General features: G+C 33.1%; 1 protein-coding gene across 1 annotated transcript; it reads right to left on the bottom strand.

The window, feature by feature from the left end:
* Nucleotides 1-4022: 4022 nt before the first annotated feature.
* Nucleotides 4023-5663, bottom strand: LOC129882715 (uncharacterized). Its single transcript, XM_055957135.1, has 4 exons — nucleotides 5556-5663; nucleotides 4650-5426; nucleotides 4391-4563; nucleotides 4023-4276 (listed from the first exon to the last, which is right to left on the bottom strand). The coding sequence occupies exons 2-4, from the start codon at nucleotides 5421-5423 to the stop codon at nucleotides 4156-4158; spliced, it is 1068 nt and encodes a 355-aa protein (XP_055813110.1). The 5' UTR covers nucleotides 5424-5426; nucleotides 5556-5663; the 3' UTR covers nucleotides 4023-4155.
* Between the last annotated feature and the right edge of the window lie 14388 nt (nucleotides 5664-20051).

The following is a 20051-nucleotide window of genomic DNA, read 5'->3' as shown; positions in this document are numbered from 1 at the left end:
CAAGGAAAATTGTAGGTGAATGATGTTTTTTGCTAATATATTACTATATAAAGGTTGCTCGTCAACTTATTGTCACCGTAAATTTATGTGATTAAATTGAATATCTATTTTGAAAATAATGGTGCTCCCATGTTCTTGAAATCCTGAATATGCCTTTGAATGTAGCATCAAGAATATCTCTTGTATATATTCTACAACTAATGCTACACAATATTCTATACTAAATATAGGTCATACAACACAATATTCTACACTAAATATAGATTATACAAAATATTCTATGATTTATCCATCATGCTAACAGTGTGAACGCCAGATCTATTGTGAATATCATAGAAGCTATTGATTTGTGTCATTCCTCTACTCTTTAGTTGATGAAATCTTGGAAGATGCTACTCATGCTCAACAAATTAAAACCGGAAATGTCACCCATATTTTGGAAGTAAAGCCAACAGAGGGTTGTTACCTGGAAAGGCCTTGATGTTGTCCCACTTTTCTCTCCTCTTTATTCTCTGGCTAGTTATTGGATACGTGCGTTGAGTGTATATTCCATTTCAATTATTACAAAACTTGTGGTTAAGACCTTAATAACTTTTCTAGAATCAACAATCTTTTTTTTATCTTTATCGTACTCATGACTTAGTGATCACAAGTCATCAGGACACAAGAAGTATACTAAGATGTACAAAAAAAGTTCAGATCATTTTACCTGCACTTCAACAACAACCACCCAGTGAAATCCCACATCGTGGGGTCTGGGGAGGGTAAAATGTATGCAGATCTGACTCCTACCAATGTAGGACTCATTTTACCTGCACTTATCGCAACTAATATGCATGGGAATAAGATGATTACATTTATTTTTGTTGAACAAAACTTGTAAGCCGTAATGGAGCAAGAAGCTGGCTAATGATGAACCTCTTCACAATCATTTAATCATTGTTAAGTAGTCTGAGAAATGGTCACAAGATGACATCCTTAGAAAGAAATTAAGAATTATAAGGCAAATGAAATATGCATCAAACGAGTAAGCACTTCACTTCCCACATGAAAGAGATGAAACAAACATGAACATGGATCTTTGTTACTGCTATTGATTCAACACAAGGATGAGATTGGAACTGTAGTAGTCTCTTCATTTGCATTAAATTTCAGATTATTACATTTAGACTGTAATTATCGAAGTGTCTTTCATAAGTATTTGCGACTTGTTTAACTTTTTGTACAAAAATATGTTAAGAGTAATGTTTTCGATTGAAGGGTACGAAAGTCATTCAATTTTATATGGGCATTTTAATGTTTCAACTTTTTACTTTTGGTTTCCCCTTCTAGTATAGTATGATGATTTCTTTGCAAGTTTTAGTTGTCCTCGGGATTATTTTTTTTACTATGTATAAGTGTGATGCTTGAATCAGGTTAAATCTGACTATTTGCCATCGTTGAGATTTTCTGATGCTATCATTCAACTGATTGGTACACTTTATTGGAAGCAACACTGATGCAATTGAAGCTTGTAGTCAAACTCATTCAGTGCTTCAATCTGAGTTAAAACACCTTAAAGGTATTTGCAGCACTCCTTTATTTCATGAACGAACACAAGTTTCCGAGTCATACTTGTACGTATATGCAATCTCTAAATTACAATCAGTATTCTGAGTTAGAGATCAACATTGACATCAAATTCTAAGGCATGCACATGTGGCTGTCCTAATTGGTATGTACTTTTATCACCTCAACCATTATGAGAGCATGGATGTGCATATCTATTTTTCAGCTCTTACATATACCCTACCTAAGATGTTGAGTACAATCAGCATAGTGAATTCAAGAGTATTTGATATTAAATTGATTGTTGTTTAGTATATGACTGTCCAGTATTGGAAAGGTAGCGTTTAAATTCAAGCATTGTATATGATGACATGGACATATGTTGTATTGGCTGGTTTCTTAGAGCAACTGCCATTGTGCCTTCACTATGTGCTATTTGCTATGGTAAAAGGTGAGCTGGAGGAAAGCATGTCAGAACTTGAAGATAGTAGAACGATGTGAGTTACTTTGAAGATGCAGAGATTTTGCATCTTGAGTGGCAGGTGACAGTTTCAACTGCAGTGAATGGAAGACTTGTTATGAGGAGCACTCTGCTTTGCCCAATAATGTGGTGGAAGCTGTGCAAGATCCGGAACCTGCTGCAGAAGGTTCTGTTGGAGAAACTTCATAAACTAGTTATGCTTCTATAGTTAGCATTTCCACCTATTTGCAATTTATGACAACAACATACCCAGTGAGAGCCCACAAGTGGGGTCAGGAGAGGGTGGGTGTACGCAGACCTTACCCGTACTTTGAGTAAGGTAGAGAGGTTGTTTCAGATGGACCCTCGACTCATGAAAAGCAATTTCAAAAACAGGCTTGACAAATACAAGAGTAAACGCTTTGACATGATCTGCATTTGTCTCTTTACCTAGGAGTAAATAAATTTCCTTTATCTTAAAGTGAATGAATATCAAATCTTTTGATAACTTTGATCTTAATCAGTAATTTATCTAATAAGAAACTCCTAAGCATCTAGTTGAAACATAGATACTCTGCAACAACATACTGGTTTAGACACGGATTCAACATGCACCTAGCATTCTCCAACGGCTTTCAATGTATTGACTGTCCAGCTTGCTAAATCAACATCCTTATGGGGAAAGTTTAGCACTTAACAGTAAATCAAGAGAACATATCAAATTTCAAATGAAGAGTCAAAGTTATACCAGTAGGAGAGTACCCGATGAAAATGCATATGAATGATGGATGACCTGTAGCTGTAATAGAATTTTCCAAGCTCATCATCTTTTTTCCACCTTTATTCCTAGCTAGTTTCTAACTTTAGCTAATATCTCTTCGATGCATTGAATCATATAGACTAATTGACCTGTTCCTCTACCTTGCTCTCGAGGTTTTGAAGATTTTTCTTGGACATTCTAAATGACAACATGAATTTTCCTCCCTCCCCAAATTCTTCTACCTCCCCCCGTCCCCTCCCCCCAACCCCAAAAGAAAGCAGAAAAGTCCACAGTTTTAGACACAAAACGAGTAGCAAGGCGGGCCCATTATCCACCAAATTCCGAACCATGCACCACTAGCTCTCAAGGATTTCTCAGCTATCAAAAAAAAGTTGATCTTATCTTAGTGTTTGCCTTCTGTCCTGTATGATACTCAAAAGATTGTTCATTCTATCTTATTGCTGGCTTGCTTTCTAGTACAATTACATTTTGTAAGGTCCATGTATGATATGTTTCTGGTCACGTGAATATCAATGATCATGTATTTTTATAGTTGTGGAACTTGCTATCAGTGGATATTAGAAATTGGAACCATTTTGAAATGTTTCCTGATACAATATGAAGCAATTAGTTGTCTTAAGTGATAGTTGTAATTGCAGGTGTACTGCCATGAACTAATGCCATAATCTCATATCAGACATTACTTTGTTATCTCAGCCACTATATAAGTATAACATGCAATCTCTTTCCCTGTTCTCAGGCATCAGTAGCACAGTTGGCTGGAAGCCAAGTCTACATTGAGCAAAGGAGGCCAATCAGCAGTACTGTTTTCTCATGGAGGTAGTATGTACCTTTAAAGTAGTTTCAATTTCAACTTCAAATTGCCTTATATCTCTGTATCCTAGTCTTACAGATTACAAGTTCTATGTTCTTGCTTGCTTAGTTCGTTGGTTGAGCCAATTAGATAACTTGGAAATGGTTCGCTTACCGCCTGTTTTGCTGTTCTTGGTGTTACTCAAGCAATCACAACAATAGGAGAAAAGAGAAGTCTTGTGCATCAGTTTCAGTACTACCTAAATTACAGGCTCTTCCTAATTACTTGTAAAGCTTCTACTAACTTTGCTGTGAATATTTCAATGATCGATAATGTACTTTCAAGTCAGGCAGTTATAGAGGCTGTGTATATGGTATGCACCATTGGTTACACTTGCATTTCATTGATATTCAAGGGTTAGTCCTTCAATCACAAACGTATGAGAAAAGAGAAGTCCTGTGCATCAATTTTATTACTAACTAAGATGCAAAATTACAGGTTCTTCCTAATTGCTTACTAAGCTTCTACTAACTCTACTGCGAATATTTCAATGAACAATAATGTACTTTCAAGTCAAGCAGCTATAGAGGCTGTGGCTACGGTATGCACCATTGGCTGCACTTGTGTTTCGTCATTCTCATCTTCCTCATCTTCCATCACCCAGAGGAAATTAGCATAAGCAGCATGTATATGACTGTTAACACACCAAAAAAGATAAAGCAGTCAGTTTTGTAAACTAAATAACAACCTGTTCTTGAATTGAATTTCTATAAGACAGTATATTCTTGGTGGTGGGTGTGAAGCAAACCTGTCACTAGAGGCTGCTTGGACTGCTCTTTCGAAATAGCTTGTGGCTCTCTCTGTATCGCGGTGAAGCTCCCATATTAGTTTAGCATATTGTGAAAGAATTTCACCATCACTTGGATCTGCTAAAATAGATCTTGAGTAGTATTCCTCTGCCCCTTTTAGATCTTTCTTTGTCTGCTCCAACATGAAAGAAGAATAGCAAAGTTAGCTATTGTGGATGCCTGTGAATGAGCAAAACAAGAAAAAGGATAAAGACTCACTTTGTATAAAAAGTTGGCATAATTCCTCAAGAATAAGGAGTTGCCAGGATTCTCTTCAATCATTTTCTTGTAATGCTCTTCGATATGTACTCCCTGGCTGTCACCGCCATCCCTATCGAAGGCTACTGGGCGATAACCACCGCGTCCTCCTCCTCCTCCTCCGATGCCACAGCCACCATCATCAAAGTAACCAATATCAGCAACTCCAAGTCCTCTTGCTAAGTACATCTCTTCTCTGCCTTCAACTATATCTATCTTTGAATTTCGACTCACATAACTCATTTCCCCTTTTACAGCATTAGTTCCCAAACTGTTCTGTTCAAAGTCATGATCTTCATCTCCCTCTTCGCTGTCGTCTGAATGAAGCTCCCTTGAATTGTGAACGGAGAAAGATGGAATGGTTTCCAAGAATGATTTTGGGGGGTCACGCGAAAGCATCTTGTGTGGTTTAGAGAGGCTAAATTCATCAACTACTTCATCAGTTGAGCCTTTTACTAATCCTTCCAAATTCCCTTCAGATTGAGCTCTTCGAAAACCATGAGCTGGGAATTTGCTCATCTCATAAACTGAAGGAGAGATTGGAGAGTTACAAGGGTATAAGCTTTTATTGAAACTCTGATATCCACCATGGCTACATGAGAGTTTGCTGTAACAATGGTGAATGGAATTGGGTGTGTAATTTGGGGTTAAATCAGACTGGTGGTGGTGGTGACTGTTGGGACACTCTGATTGTAAAGATCCAAGAAGTGGTGTTGATGAACTTCTTAGCAGCATTTTCTTGATTCAAGAGGAAAAAAAAAGATTCAATCTTTCTGATGTTATAACAAAGTCAAAAGATTAAGGCATAAACTGACATAAACCCAAAAGGAAAAGAATCAATTGCAAGAAGAACAAAGAGAGATGTACCTCAATTACAAAAGTTCTTGAAAACCCTATGGACCAATTGGGAAATAAATATATGTCCTCTTATATATAATAGAAATAAAAGATCTTGATAATATTTTATTTTTCATAAATAGAAGATATGAATAGTAAGAAAATGGAGTGGTGGAGACTTAAAGATTCCAACTAGCTTTTTATCAAAAAAAAAAAAAAGATTCCAGCTAGCTTGAGAAATGTCAGTGGCTGCTTTTTCACATGTGGTTTGGGCTGATATGCTCCGCTGGTTTACCAAAAACAAATTTGAGTTTGGCATTCATGAACCCCACTTGGAATGGCCAAAAATTGTTGACCATAGAATTTATTTGATTTTTGATTTTTTCCTGACAAAAAATTAAAAATTTGAAAATCTAAAAACATGTTTTGGGACCAAATTATAATTGTTAGTTCTTTTAAATTCTTAAAACAAGCTTTATATTTTATAGAAAAAATCATTTACTTCTGACTCCAGCTAATTTTATGTACCATTTTTCTTCATTAGACACACTCCTGAAATTGATATATACTACAAGGCAGTTGTGACTATCCAGTTACAATTTGTGTCGGAAAAACATGATAAAGCCAACAAAAGTTTTTCACCGGAGTGTCTTAGTTAACCCCAATTTTAGTAAGATACCTATTTATATGATTGAAAAAACTCATGTACATTGATTTAACAACTTAAAAAAAGATTGAGCCAAGTTATGTTGTACTCTAATGCATGAAACGTTGAAGCTAATTATTTTAGAGGCAGAATCCATTGGTGGCGCCCTAAAATTGGCATTAAGTTTCACTTAGACACCTCAACTGACATTTGTTCATTTTAGACACCTATTGTCGGATTTTACTGTGTCATTTTGGTACTTTTTTGACAATCAGCAAAAAAATTAAGGAGAATGTAGCACACTCACCGATGATATGTCAAAGTGACTAATAAAACAAAGACACATGGCATACATATCAAAAATAATTATTTAAAAAATATTGTGAGTTATAAAAGCCTATTTTAAAACTCTTTAATTGTTATAAAAGTAATAAAATAATAAGAAGAGTAAGCAAAAGACAAGAAAGAAAGACAGAAAGTGGAGAGAGTTAAGAGAATTGTTCTCTGTGTGTATTTTTTTTCATAGAGAACATATGGTTATTTATAGTCAAACTATCATGAAAAAGAGAAAGAGACATAACCTAATTTTTCCAATTTATGCGCCCCATTACTAATGGAGCATCCACTTCTCCCTATTTCATAATACTCTCCCTTGGATGTTTATGTGTAATATGTCTCATTAAAAACTTTACAAAAAATAATATACATGGTTATCCTAAATATTCATAGATGTTGTCACGCCCCGAGAGGGTACCCTAGGCGTGGCCGGCACTCAGAAACCATCTCTGGCTTCCGAGAGAACCACTTGGTCTCATTACTCATTTGTTCATCAGCGGAAGACTTAATAATACTAATGTGGGATTGTCATAATCAAAGGAAAAATATATAATTCTTAGAAGAAGTAGTTTCTAAGGAGAACTACTCCGATTACATCATCAGACTCTGTCTATGAAGCCTCTAATACTCTTAGATGGTGCCAATGACATGTCCATGGCTACCTCAAAAGAAACATCACACTCAACAATAATAAAAGGATAAGGAGTTCCTTCGAATACAAGAAGGACTCACCAAATAGCTGAAAAGAAATGATCTTCAACGATGCGCCTGTTGAGGATCTCTAACACCTGTATCTGCATCATAAAACGATGCAGGTCGAATGACGTCAGTACGTGGAATGTACGAGTATGTAAAATGGCAGGAAGGTAAGGACAGATATCAAGAAACTCCTCTCAAGAAAACTCAGCTCAGAACTCAACATCATCTCAACATGAATATGTAATGCAAGTTTAAAATATAATAATAAAAATAATAGTAATAAGCAATGCTTACTCAGTTGGGAGTTTCTCTAACCGACAACCATCACTTATGAGCTAGCGATGATACAACGAAGCGATGTCGTTGCCACATCCATCCAATACCTTGCCAGGGTAAAGGACATCACCATCTTGGATCCATTCATCAAAGTCCTCTTTTTGGGACTTAAGAGGCATAGCCTCCATCCTACGCTGGCTACGTAGTTCTGGGGTTTGAGTCAATTAAACTCTTACCCAACTCGGTGCTCAATACTACTCCCAAAATATGTGCTCATATTAAACTCATCATCTAGTCTCATTGGACTTTAATTTAAATCATCAAACTCATCTCATTTCATGTTCATCAATCATTATACTTCCAAAAACATCATTTACATCTCATCAAAACATCTTGCTCAAAATATCATTTTTCTCAAATTCATTCAAATTCAACTCTTTTACTCTTTCAAAACTCAATAAAATACATATATAGTATTAATTCATATAACTCTCTTTTCATCAATAAAAATAATAAAAAGTCAACATCTTTACTCAAAACATATGTAAAAATATTCATGAACATCAAATCAATTAGAATTCATGGGAAAGTAGCCATGAACAATAATTCCAATAATATGAGAGATAACAATAATAATAATATTAATGCATAAATATATCAAACTCAATAGAAGAAGAATTAATTCATCTAGAATTCAAGATTTGAATAAAACTCAACTATAACTCAATTATAATAAATTTAAATATTGGGCGCATGGACGAACTCAATCCAATGCTATGAAAGCCTTACATACCTTAAATCCGAAGGTTTACTTTGAATTGGAATACTCTTGGATCCCTAGCCTTTTCTTCTCGCCGGAGCGTTTTTTTGTACTATCCGGAGTATAAGAATAACCGGAGTAGTATTTTTATACTACTAAAACTAAAACTATATTTGAGAAGAAGTATATAGAGAGAAGAAATGCTTAGGAAAGCTTGATGAATAAAATGAGGAAATAAGGTGGGTATTTATAGGTGGGAAAGAGGGACCTAACAATAAATAAAATAATTATAAAGAAAAATCTGAAAATTTAATGGAATATATTGATGTCATGGATGATGTTAAATGGAGGACAATTTATGTCATGCATGATGTCAAATGCATCTAGATGTTTCCATTGTAGGTAAGATGAGTTCTTTTTAACAGAATACTCATTTTCGAAGCTACGTTTGAATAAGATAAATTCCTTATTAGGATTTGGTTTCTTCATAAGAATTGTAGATATGGAAGTCTAGTTTCATATCGTTTAAGAATCAACCAATTTGGAGCAACCTACAGTGAGATATGAATTTTCTTCTATCAACACTCAATTCCGTCACAGCACTATATCTTGCAAAGATTAATTTATTTGACCTACTTATACTCCGAATTTGAAGTTATGTTCTTCATGAAAGTTGTAGATAAGGATGTTGTGATTACCCAGAAATTTGAATCACCTAATTTGGACCAACCTATGAAAAGTTATGCCCAAAATACAAAGGCTGTATTATTTTTGTCGAGAATTGAAATACCGACATACAACATTTTAGGGGTTGTTACAGATGTTGTGCCTCGTTAAAACTTTACTAGGAAAAACTCAGTGGGGAAAAAAACCTAGTGAAGGAAAAAGAGTACGCACATCTGGTAATATGCCTCGAGTACTACCTCATTAAAAACCTTACTAGAAAAACCTAGTGAAAAAAAACCTTGGTTAAGGAAAAAAGAGTACAACGCGTATTTTACTCCTCCTGAAGAAAACTTCATTTGATATTTTGGAGACGACGTATTCAAATCTTATATCTTAGCTTTGTGAATAAATCTACAAGATTATCACTTGAACTAACTTGATGTACATCTATTTCACCTTTCTTTTGAAGATCATGAGTAAAGAAGAATTTTGGTGAAATATATTTTGTTTTGTCTCCTTTGATGTATCCTCCATTCAGTTGAGTTATACATGCAGCGTTGTCTTCATACAATATTGTTGGAATGTCTCTTTTCAAAGAGAGGTCACATATATTTTGAATTTGTTGAGTTATTGATCTTAACCAAAAACATTCTCGACTTACTTCATGAATGACTATTATCTCTGCATGATTTGAAGAAGTGGCAACCATAGTTTGCTTTGTTGAACGCCAGCTGTACCACCACATGTAAATAAGTAGCCTGTCTGCGATCAACCTTTATGGAGATCAGACAAATATCCTGCATCTGCATAACCAATCAATTCTGACGTGAATTTATTTGAGTAAAAATTTTTTATATCGGTGGTCCCTCGGAGGTATCTGAATATATGCTTAATTCCATTCCAGTGTCTTCGCATTGGAAAAGAACTAAATCTTGCTAACAAGTTTACAGAGAAAGCTATATCTGGTCTAGAATTGTTAGCAAAATATATTAATGCCCCAATTACACTAAGATATGGTATTTCAGTACCAACAAACTCTTCATCATTTTCATGAGATCGAAATGGATGTTTATTAATATCAAGAGATCTCACAACTATTGGGGTACTCAGTAGGTGTGTTTTATCTATGTAAAATCTCTTTAAAATATTTTTTGTATATGTTGATTGATGGACAAATATCTCATTTGCAAAATATTCAATTGGTAGATTAAGATAAAAATTTATTTTTTCGAGGTCTTTCATTTCAAATTCCTTTTTCAGATATTTTACTGCCTTTGAAAATTCTTTAGGAGTTTTGATAATATTCAAATCATCAACATATACGGCTATTATGACAAATTCAGATCCAGATCTTTTCATAAAGACACAAGGGCAAATTGGATCATTTTTATATTCTTCTTTTATCAAATATTCGTTAAGACGATTGTACCACATTCGGCCTGATTGTTTTAGCCCATATAAAGATTTTTGAAGTTTTATTGAACAAGTTTTCTAGGAATCTTTATATATTTCAGGCATTTTAAATCCTTCAAGAATTTTCATCAAAATATCGTTATCTAGAGAGCCATATAAATAGGCTGTAACGACATCCATCAGATGCATGCCAAGTTTTTCATGAACTACTAGATTTATAAGATACCTGAAAGTAATTGCATCCACCACAGAAGAATATATTTTCATATAATCAATGTCAGATCTTTGCAAAAATTCTTGTGCCACAAGTCTTGCTTTATATTTTACGATTTCATTTTTCTCATTTCGTTTTCGCACAAAGACCCATTTGTACCCCACTGATTTTATACCTTCAGGTGTTCGGACTATTGGTCCGAAAATTTTGCATTTTTCAAGCAAAGCTAATTCAACTTGAATTGCATTTTTCCATTTTGGCCAATAATTCTTCTATCTACATTCATCGACAGATTTTGGTTCAAGATCCCCATTTTGTTGCATTATTTCAATAGCAATATTATAAGCAAAATTATTGTCAACAATTACATTATTTCGATTCCATATTTTTTCTAATGATACATAATTTATTGAAATTTATTCATCATTTTCAGGCACCTTAACCTCTTCCAAGGTTTTATCAATTGTTATGTCTCCTCGCTCTTCTTAAGCAGGTTCTTTCATATCATGACCATCTTGATTGTTTGCTTCTTTTCTTTTTTTGCGGATTTTTATCTTTGAAATCGATCGGTCTACCACGTTTTAAGCGTAGTTTAGACTTATTTATATTAATTAATTGTCCTACTAGGACATCAACTCGAATTGGAGCATTAACAGCTGAAATATGAGATTTAGTAACTCTTGATCGGTTGGTGAATGCATCTGGTAGTTGATTTGCAATATTTTGCAAATGAATTATCTTTTGAACTTCCAGTTCATATTTATTTACACAAGGATCTAAATGAGATTGTGATAATGCATTCCAATCTATTTCCTTTTCAATTGCTTCTTCCCCTAATATTGGGTATACTGATTCATCAAAATGACAATCAACAAATCTTGCAGTAAATAAATCTCCAGCCATAGGTTTCAAATATTTTATGATAGAAGGAGATTTATACCCAACATATATCTCCAACCTTCTTTGGGGGCCCATCTTTGTACGTTATGGTGTAGTAATTAGAACATATACCGCACATCCAAATATTCTAAGATGAGAAATGTTCAGCTCGTGACCAAAAACCAATTATAATGGGGAGATTTGATGATAACTTGTGGGTCTGATCCGCACAAGACATGCTTCATGCAAAATAGCATGATCCCATAATGAAATGGGAAGTCTTGTTCTCATAAGCATTGGTATAGCAATTAATTGGAAATGATTAATTAATAATTCTACTAAACAATTTTGAGTATGCACATGAGCAACTGGATTCTCAACTATTATCCAGTGGACAAACAATAATTATTAAATGCCTGAGATGTGAACTTACCAGCATTATCAAGGCGAATTATCTTTATTGCATAATTTGGAAATTGTGCTTTTAACTTAATTATTTGAGCAAGTAATCTCGCAAATGCCATATTACGAGTTGATAATAAGCACGCATGTGCCCATCTTGTAGATGCATCTATTAAAACCATATAATATTTAAATGATCCACATGATGGGTGAATGTGCCACATATATCACCCTGTATACGCTCCAGGAATGTTGGGGATTCAATTTCCACTTTGATTACTGATGGTTTAGTAATCAATTTGCCTTGAGAACATGCAACCCATGAGAATTATTTAAACTAAAGAATCTTTTGGTTCTTCAAAGAGTGTCCATGTGAACTCTCAATTATTTTGCGTATCATATTAGAATCGGGATGACCCAACTGGTCATGCCAAATAATAAAATTATTTGATTAAGCAAACCTTTGGTTTACTATGACATGTGTTTCAACATGCTAATACTTGTGAAGTATAATCCGGATGAAAAAGTAGGTAACTTTTCAAGTATAAACTTCTTACCTGACATCATTGTAGTAATGTAAAGATATTCATTCTTTTCACCCCTTGTAGTCTCAATATGGTAGCCATTTTGACAAATATCTTTGAAACTTAATAAGATTCTTTGAGACTTATTATAATATAATACTTCATTAATTATTAAATTTGTTCCTCCGATAAGTATACCTTTGACTTTTTTGGATCCTTCAATTAATCTTGTACTACCAGATATTGCATTAACATTAGCTTTTTTCATAATCAAATAAGAAAATAATTTCTTATCTCTTAAAATAATATGTGTTGTGGCACTATCAATAAGACACATATCATCATAATTAATTTTGGATCTAACTGATGACTGAAAATTTCCATATTCTTCATAAACAAAAAGATACATTATAAAAATGTGAAAAACTAACAATATAAGAAACTTTAAGAAATTGCACTGCCTTAAGAAATATTTTAACGATGGACAACATAATAGGAAAATAATAACTATTTTTATAATATTTATCCCAGTTAGATGATCAATTCTTCAGTCAATATTCATTAAGTCTTCAGCTTTCAAATGAGTAATATTTGATAGACCTTCAAAATTATCATCTTTATAATCAAGATTTGTATCAATATCTTCATATTTATTTGAGAGAGTTGCTTCATTATCATCATTCCAAAAATTTAAGTGCGTCTCTACATTATTATCTCTTCTTTTGAGAGAAGCTTGATAAAGTTTCACAAAATGATCGGGCATACGATATTCACGTGCCCAATGACCCTTCATACCACATCGGTGACAAATATTGAATTTACCTCTGGAAGGATTATTTTGAGAAACTTTAATGTTCTCATGTTTATTTTCATCATGATGACGATAATTGTTTTATCCTCTACCACTTCCTCTCCCACGTCCACGACTAGACCACGGATCCGGTCGGAATAATTATTTTATCTTGATTCAGACTGATTATGTGCTGCTACAACATTCACTTCAGGAAATGGAGCAGATCTAGTGGGATGTGCTTTATGATTTTTCATCAGCAAAGTATTATTCTGGTCGACCACAAGTAGGCATATAATTAATTCAGAATATTTCTTCAACCCCTTTTCACGATATTTTCTCAAGTAAGTCATCATCAGTGATAGTATTTTCACATAATTTTAACATGAAACTTACCTTGTGAATAGCAGAATTATACTCTGTCACAGTTTTAAAATCTTAAAATCGAAGGTGTATCCAGTCATATCGAGCTTTTGGCAACACCATAAGTTTTAGGTGGTGATATCGATCCTTCAAATTAGTCCATAATTCAATAGGGTTTTTTATAATTAAATATTCAGTTTTTAATCCTTCATGAATATGATAACAGAGAAAAATCATGGCCTTTTCTTTATCTTGGGTTGATGTTTTATTTTCTTGTTTAATAGTATCACCAAGACCCTTAGCGTCAAGGTAAATTTCAGCATCAAGGATCCATGACAAATAATTTCTCCTGGTAATGTCAAGTGCCACAAACTCAAGGTTTGATAAATTTAACATGATAAAATCTGAGATAAAAATTAATTTAGAAATAACAAAGACAACTAAAATTAAATTTCTTCTGTAGATATACCTGATATAGACGTTAATTTGTCTGGAGAAAATTAGAGCTCCGTGCTGATAACGTGTTATAAAAGTAATAAAATTATAAGAAGAGTAAGCAAAAGACAAGAAAGAAAGACAGAAAGTGAAGAGAGTTAAGAGAATTGTTCTCTGTGTGTATTTTTTTCAGAACATATGACTATTTATAGCCAAACTATCATGAAAAAGAGAGAAAGAGATATAACCTAATTTTTCCAATATGTGGGCCCATAACTAATGTAGCATTAACTTCTCCCTATTTCATAATATTAATTAATTACTTCAAAAATTAAAAAAAAAACAAAAACAATTGCAGCAACCACTTTCTATTTCTTCTCACCATCTCCTCTCTAACAACCATTAATGGAGTTACTATCATTTCTCACTGCAACAACCCCCTTTCCCATATCCTTTTTCTTCTCCACACACACAACTCTTTCCTATTTTCTTTTTCAAATTAATATTGGCATATATATGGAGAAAAAAGTTTGTTGAAGGTGGTTAGATAGAGTTTGAAATTGTGAAGAAAAGAGATGAGGAAATGGGCAGATCTGACACTATTACAAAAAAAATAGATTCAAAAGAAAAAATACAAATTTAAAGTAGGAATGAGAAAAAGATGTAAAGAAGAAGAAAGATGGTGAATTCATTCTTTAATAATGTCAAAGGCTCCATTTTATCCAATTTTATTAGATAAAAATATCAAATTTTTTTATTCTAATAATTTTGTCAATTTTTTATGTTAAAGATTTATACTCTTTATGAAATGAATTTTTCTTGTTGAGGTGGGTTGTTTGGGTTATGAAATTTGGTGTTTCTAAGTGATGATGAAAAGCTTTTGTGTGTTTCTTTTGTTTTGGTTGTTGATAATGGAGAGGTTATCGAATTTTGGGGTAAAAAATGGTGCGAAGAATTTTTCGGTGGTGTGGTGGTGGAGCTCACTGATTTTTATTTGGAAAGATGAAGAAGATGGGAATGAGTGTAACACACACAATGTGCCAAGTCAACAAAAAGTGCCAAAATAACATAGGCGAAACCCGACAATAGGTGTCTAAAATGAACAAAGGTCAGTTGAGGTGTCTAAGTGAAACTTGATGCCAACTTTAGGGGACCACAGATGACTTTTGCCTTATTTTAGGTGTGCTTTGTTATGGTGTAGACATGATTGTAATTTGCATAATGACTTTTGAATAATGTATTATGAAGTTCATTATAAAAATGATAATTTTGTGTCAAATTTATGGGTATTTTTGATAATCTTTAGTACTTAGGGGTATAAATCATTTTTCGTGTTTTTTTTAAAAAGGGAAAATTCATTTTTCAGAACTATGGTCAAACAGATATTGAAACTTCAATCTAAATATGATTTTCCAAATATATATATGAAATTTTATGACCAAACGTTAGCTAAATATGGTAGAATGACATTTAACATGTTTTTCACATTACAACTTACACATTCTGATGCTTAATTGATTAGGTGTCTGTTTGACTTAACTTATTTTAAGTAGCTTATAAGCTGCTTAAAATAAGCTAAGACAAAAAGACTTAATTATTCTTTTGGGCTTATTTTAAGCATAAAATAATTTTAAGTTGATTAGTCAAACACTCAAAAATACTGAAAGCAACTTATAAGTCAATCCAAACGGGCTCTAAGTATGTATCGATTGTTCTAATAATACTATTCAGACTTTAGTAGTTGGTTTCAAATTTGAGTTCCTGAAATAAATAAATTTATTGTATGGAGCATTTTAGTCTATTCATGGACTTACACAATGTGAATCTAAATTAGCATGGCCAATAAATTTTGAATATTGGATAGTTAAATCAAAAAATATTTATACAATTTAGATGGAGGAATTTCTACAATCATTAGTCTCAAGATTTGGCTCCAACTCCCAAATTTCAATGCAATTTGAGAATATTTAAAAACAAAATTGATTTTATTGGAACTTATGATTTTATATATCTATACAATATTAAAAGCATGAAAATCCTTAAAATGTTGATTGGACTTTTTACTTTTTATTAAAAGATTTCGCTTTAGACAAAATTATTTTTTTCACTATTTTTCTTTTCTTTTAATGATATTTACTATTAACTATTAACTATAATAAAAATCTTAAAATATTAAGAGTCTTAAAATATATGGTAAAAGAAGAGAATTAATATAGACTCCTAAAATATATGAAAAAAAATTAGAAAGTGATTTCTAATTATTATTTCCTCAAACTATTAGATAATTGCATCAAATTAACGTAATTTTTTTATTCTATTTTTCCTTAGATAAACTAAGGAATAAGGATACTAAATTCTAATTGACAGGCGGAATTTCTGAATGTTCTCACCATTTAATTGAAAAAGAGAGGATCCCTACGTGTATTAGTAGGGGGAAAATGACTAAAAAAGTGTTATAGTTTTAATAAGATTCAAAAATACCATAAAATAATTATGTATATATGTATGAATGTATATTTTTAGTAGGGGGAAAATGACTAAAATGTTGTTATAGTTTTAATAAGATTCAAAAATAACATAAAATAAATATATATGTATGTATTTATTTATGAGTGATATTTCTTAAATTTAGCATAGGCTTTATATTAGACACCATAGTAATTTAACTATTTTTTAATATATAAAAATATTCATTCAATTAATTTTCTAATATTTAGGACTTTAATTTTAATGCAATTTAATAAAAAAATAACTATCTACTTGGCCAAAATTACTAGAGGTATTTATGGTTGAATCCAAATTAAAGTGTACCAAACAATTGTGTACTATATAAGTTAAAGTTGGTAGCCTCCAATCAAATCAAGGATGCTTGTGGTCATGAAGTTTCTAAAGTTCAAATATATATATATTTTTTTGTTAGCATGATTTAAGAGTTGATTTTAAGAAATAATTAGTATATCTATCAATAAGCACTTGTTCGAATTGTGTTTTCAAGTAATTAAATGAAACTAGATGATGCATTGATGTTTCATTCCATCATAGAAAAGTGTTTTTAATTTGGTGATGCGTAGTAAAGATATAATATTATCTTTTGTCTTCCGTTGCTTATTATGAACACTCTAAAATTATACATTTTTTTATTAAATACATTTTAATTTTCTCTTCATCTGTTATCTATCTATCTATCTATCTATATATATAACCTTCTAATTTGTCAATCTAACCAATAAATTTGTTGTGCCAGTCTTATACATAGGTAATATTTATTTTTATTTTCTTAATTAAAAAATATGTATATAAGCAAAGTCTAATTGCATAAACGTAGTTGGCTACTTCAACAAATACGGTAAAAGGAAATCACAAGTAGAATAGAATATATCGAGTTTGTTGTAAAATGAGACTAAATTAATAATTTAATAGTGAAAGAGAGAGTAAATAGGAGAACAGAAGAAGAAGCAAAGCAGAATATTTGTTTTTTTTTCTTCACGACTGTCAATTGCCAATTCATGGCAATGTATATATAGGTGTTAATTTAGTGGGATGCCCACTTTTAGTGGGCCCCACTTTAATATAAAAATGTGGTGGGCATTCCACTTATATGTGGACACTCCACTTAACACTCCCCCTTGGATGTCCACGTGTAATGTGTTTACATAAAAACACTTTACAAGAAATAATATACTAAGTTATTCTGATGTTGTGTCTACATATCTGATAATACGTCTTGATTGCTGCCTCATTAAAAACCTTACCAGGAAAACCCAATGGGACAAAACCTTGGTGAAGGAAAAAAGAGTGCAGCGCGTATTTACTCCCCCTGATGAAAGCTTCATTTGATATTTTGGAGACGGCGCATTCCAACCTTATGCCTTAGCTTCTCAAAAGTTGATGTTGGTAATGCCTTTGTGAATAAATCTGCAAGATTATCACTTGAACGAACTTGTTGTACATCAATTTCACCATTCTTCTGAAGATCATGTGTGAAGAATAATTTTGGTGAAATGTGTTTCGTTCTGTCTCCTTTTATGAAGCCACCTTTCAATTGAGCTATACACGCGGCATTGTCTTCGAATATAATTGTGGGTATTTTAACATTATTTTCTAGACCACATCTTTCTTTGATGAACTGTATCATCGATCTCAACCACACACATTCTCTACTTGCTTCATGAATTGCTATTATTTCAGCATGATTTGAAGAAGTAGCAACAATGGACTGTTTTGTAGATCGCCATGATATAGCAGTTCCTCCGTGTGTAAATAGATAGCCTGTTTGAGATCGGGCTTTATGTGGGTCTGATAAATAACCTGCATCTGCATAACCAATAAGGTCTGCGCAACCTTTGTTAGTATAAAACAAACCCATATCAATCGTACCCTTCAGGTATCGCAAAATGTGTTTGATACCGTTCCAATGCCTTCGCGTTGGGGAAGAACTATACCTTGCTAGCAAATTAACAGAAAATGTTATATCAGGCCTAGTTGCGTTAGCAAGATACATAAGTGCACCAATAGCACTGAGATATGGTACTTCAGGACCAAGAATTTCTTCATCCTCTTCTGGAGGTCGAAATTGATCTTTTTCTACTTCAAGTGATCGAACAACCATTGGAGTACTTAATGGATGTGCCTTGTCCATGTAAAATCTTTTTAAGATTTTCTCAGTATAGGCAGATTGATGGACAAAAACTCCGTCTGCTAAATGTTCAATTTGCAGACCTAGACAAAGTTTTGTCTTTCCAAGGTCTTTCATTTCAAATTCTTTCTTTAGATATTCAATTGCCTTTTGGACCTCTTCAGGGGTTCCAATGAGATTTATGTCATCAACATAAACAGCGAGTATAACAAACTCTGATTCCGTTTTCTTAATAAAAACACATGGACAAATAACATCATTAATATAACCTTCATTTATTAAGTACTCACTTAGGCGATTATACCACATGCGCCCTGATTGTTTCAGACCATATAATGATCTTTGGAGTTTTATTGAGTATACTTTCCGAGACTTTTTACATGCTTCAGGCAATTTTAATCCTTCTGGGATTTTCATGTAAATTTCATTATCAAGTGAACCATAAAGGTAAGCTGTAACCACATCCATTAAGTATATTTCAAGATTTTTGTGTACAGCTAAACTGATGAGATATCGAAATGTTATTCCATCCATAACCGGTGAATATGTTTCTTCATAGTTGACTCCGGGTCTTTGAGAGAATCCTTGTGCAACGAGGCGTGCCTTATATCTTACAATTTCATTTCTCTCATTTCTTTTTCTAACAAAAACCCATTTATAACCAACTGGTTTTACACCTTCAGGGGTTTGGACTATAGGTCCAAAAACCTCACGTTTAGCAAGTGAGTCTAATTCTGATTGAATTGCCTTTTGCCATTCTGGCCAATCACATCTACGTCGACAATCTTCGACGGATTTAGGTTCAAGACTTTCACTATCTTGCATGAGGTTAATTGCAACATTATATGCAAAAACATTATCCACCGTAATTTTTGATCGATCTAAATTTATCTCATCACCGGTAGAACTTATTGAAAGTTCTTCATTCACTCGAGTCTCGGGTTCACTGATTTCTTCAGGAATATCAGGATCACTCAAACCTTGACCTTCTTCAGGAAGTTCGTGTGTAGTATCATCTTTATTATTTCTTACGCTTCTTTTTCTAGGATTTTTATCCTTTGAACCCAACGGTCTACCACGCTTCTGGCGTGTTTGAGATTCAGAAGCTATGATACTTGTAGATGATCCTTTTGGGACATCAATTCGGATAGGTACATTCACTGCAGGGATATGTGACTTAGTTATCCGTTTCAAATCAGTAAATGCATCTGGCATTTGATTTGCTATTTTCTGTAAGTGGATGATCTTCTGGACCTCCTGCTCACATGTGCGGGTGCGTGGATCAAAATGTGATAGTGATGAAACTTTCCACGCAATTTCTTTTTCTTTTTCGGGTTCCTTTTTCTCTCCCCCTAATGGCGGGAAAATTGTTTCATCAAACCGACAATCTGCAAATCGAGCAGTGAATAAATCTCCAGTCAACGGTTCAAGGTATCGAATTATAGAAGGTGAGTCAAACCCAACATATATGCCCAACCTTCGTTGAG

Source organism: Solanum dulcamara, chromosome 3 (genome assembly GCF_947179165.1).
Source record: "Solanum dulcamara chromosome 3, daSolDulc1.2, whole genome shotgun sequence".
NCBI classification, from domain to species: domain Eukaryota; kingdom Viridiplantae; phylum Streptophyta; class Magnoliopsida; order Solanales; family Solanaceae; genus Solanum; species Solanum dulcamara.
This window is presented reverse-complemented; position numbering and strand designations above follow the sequence as displayed.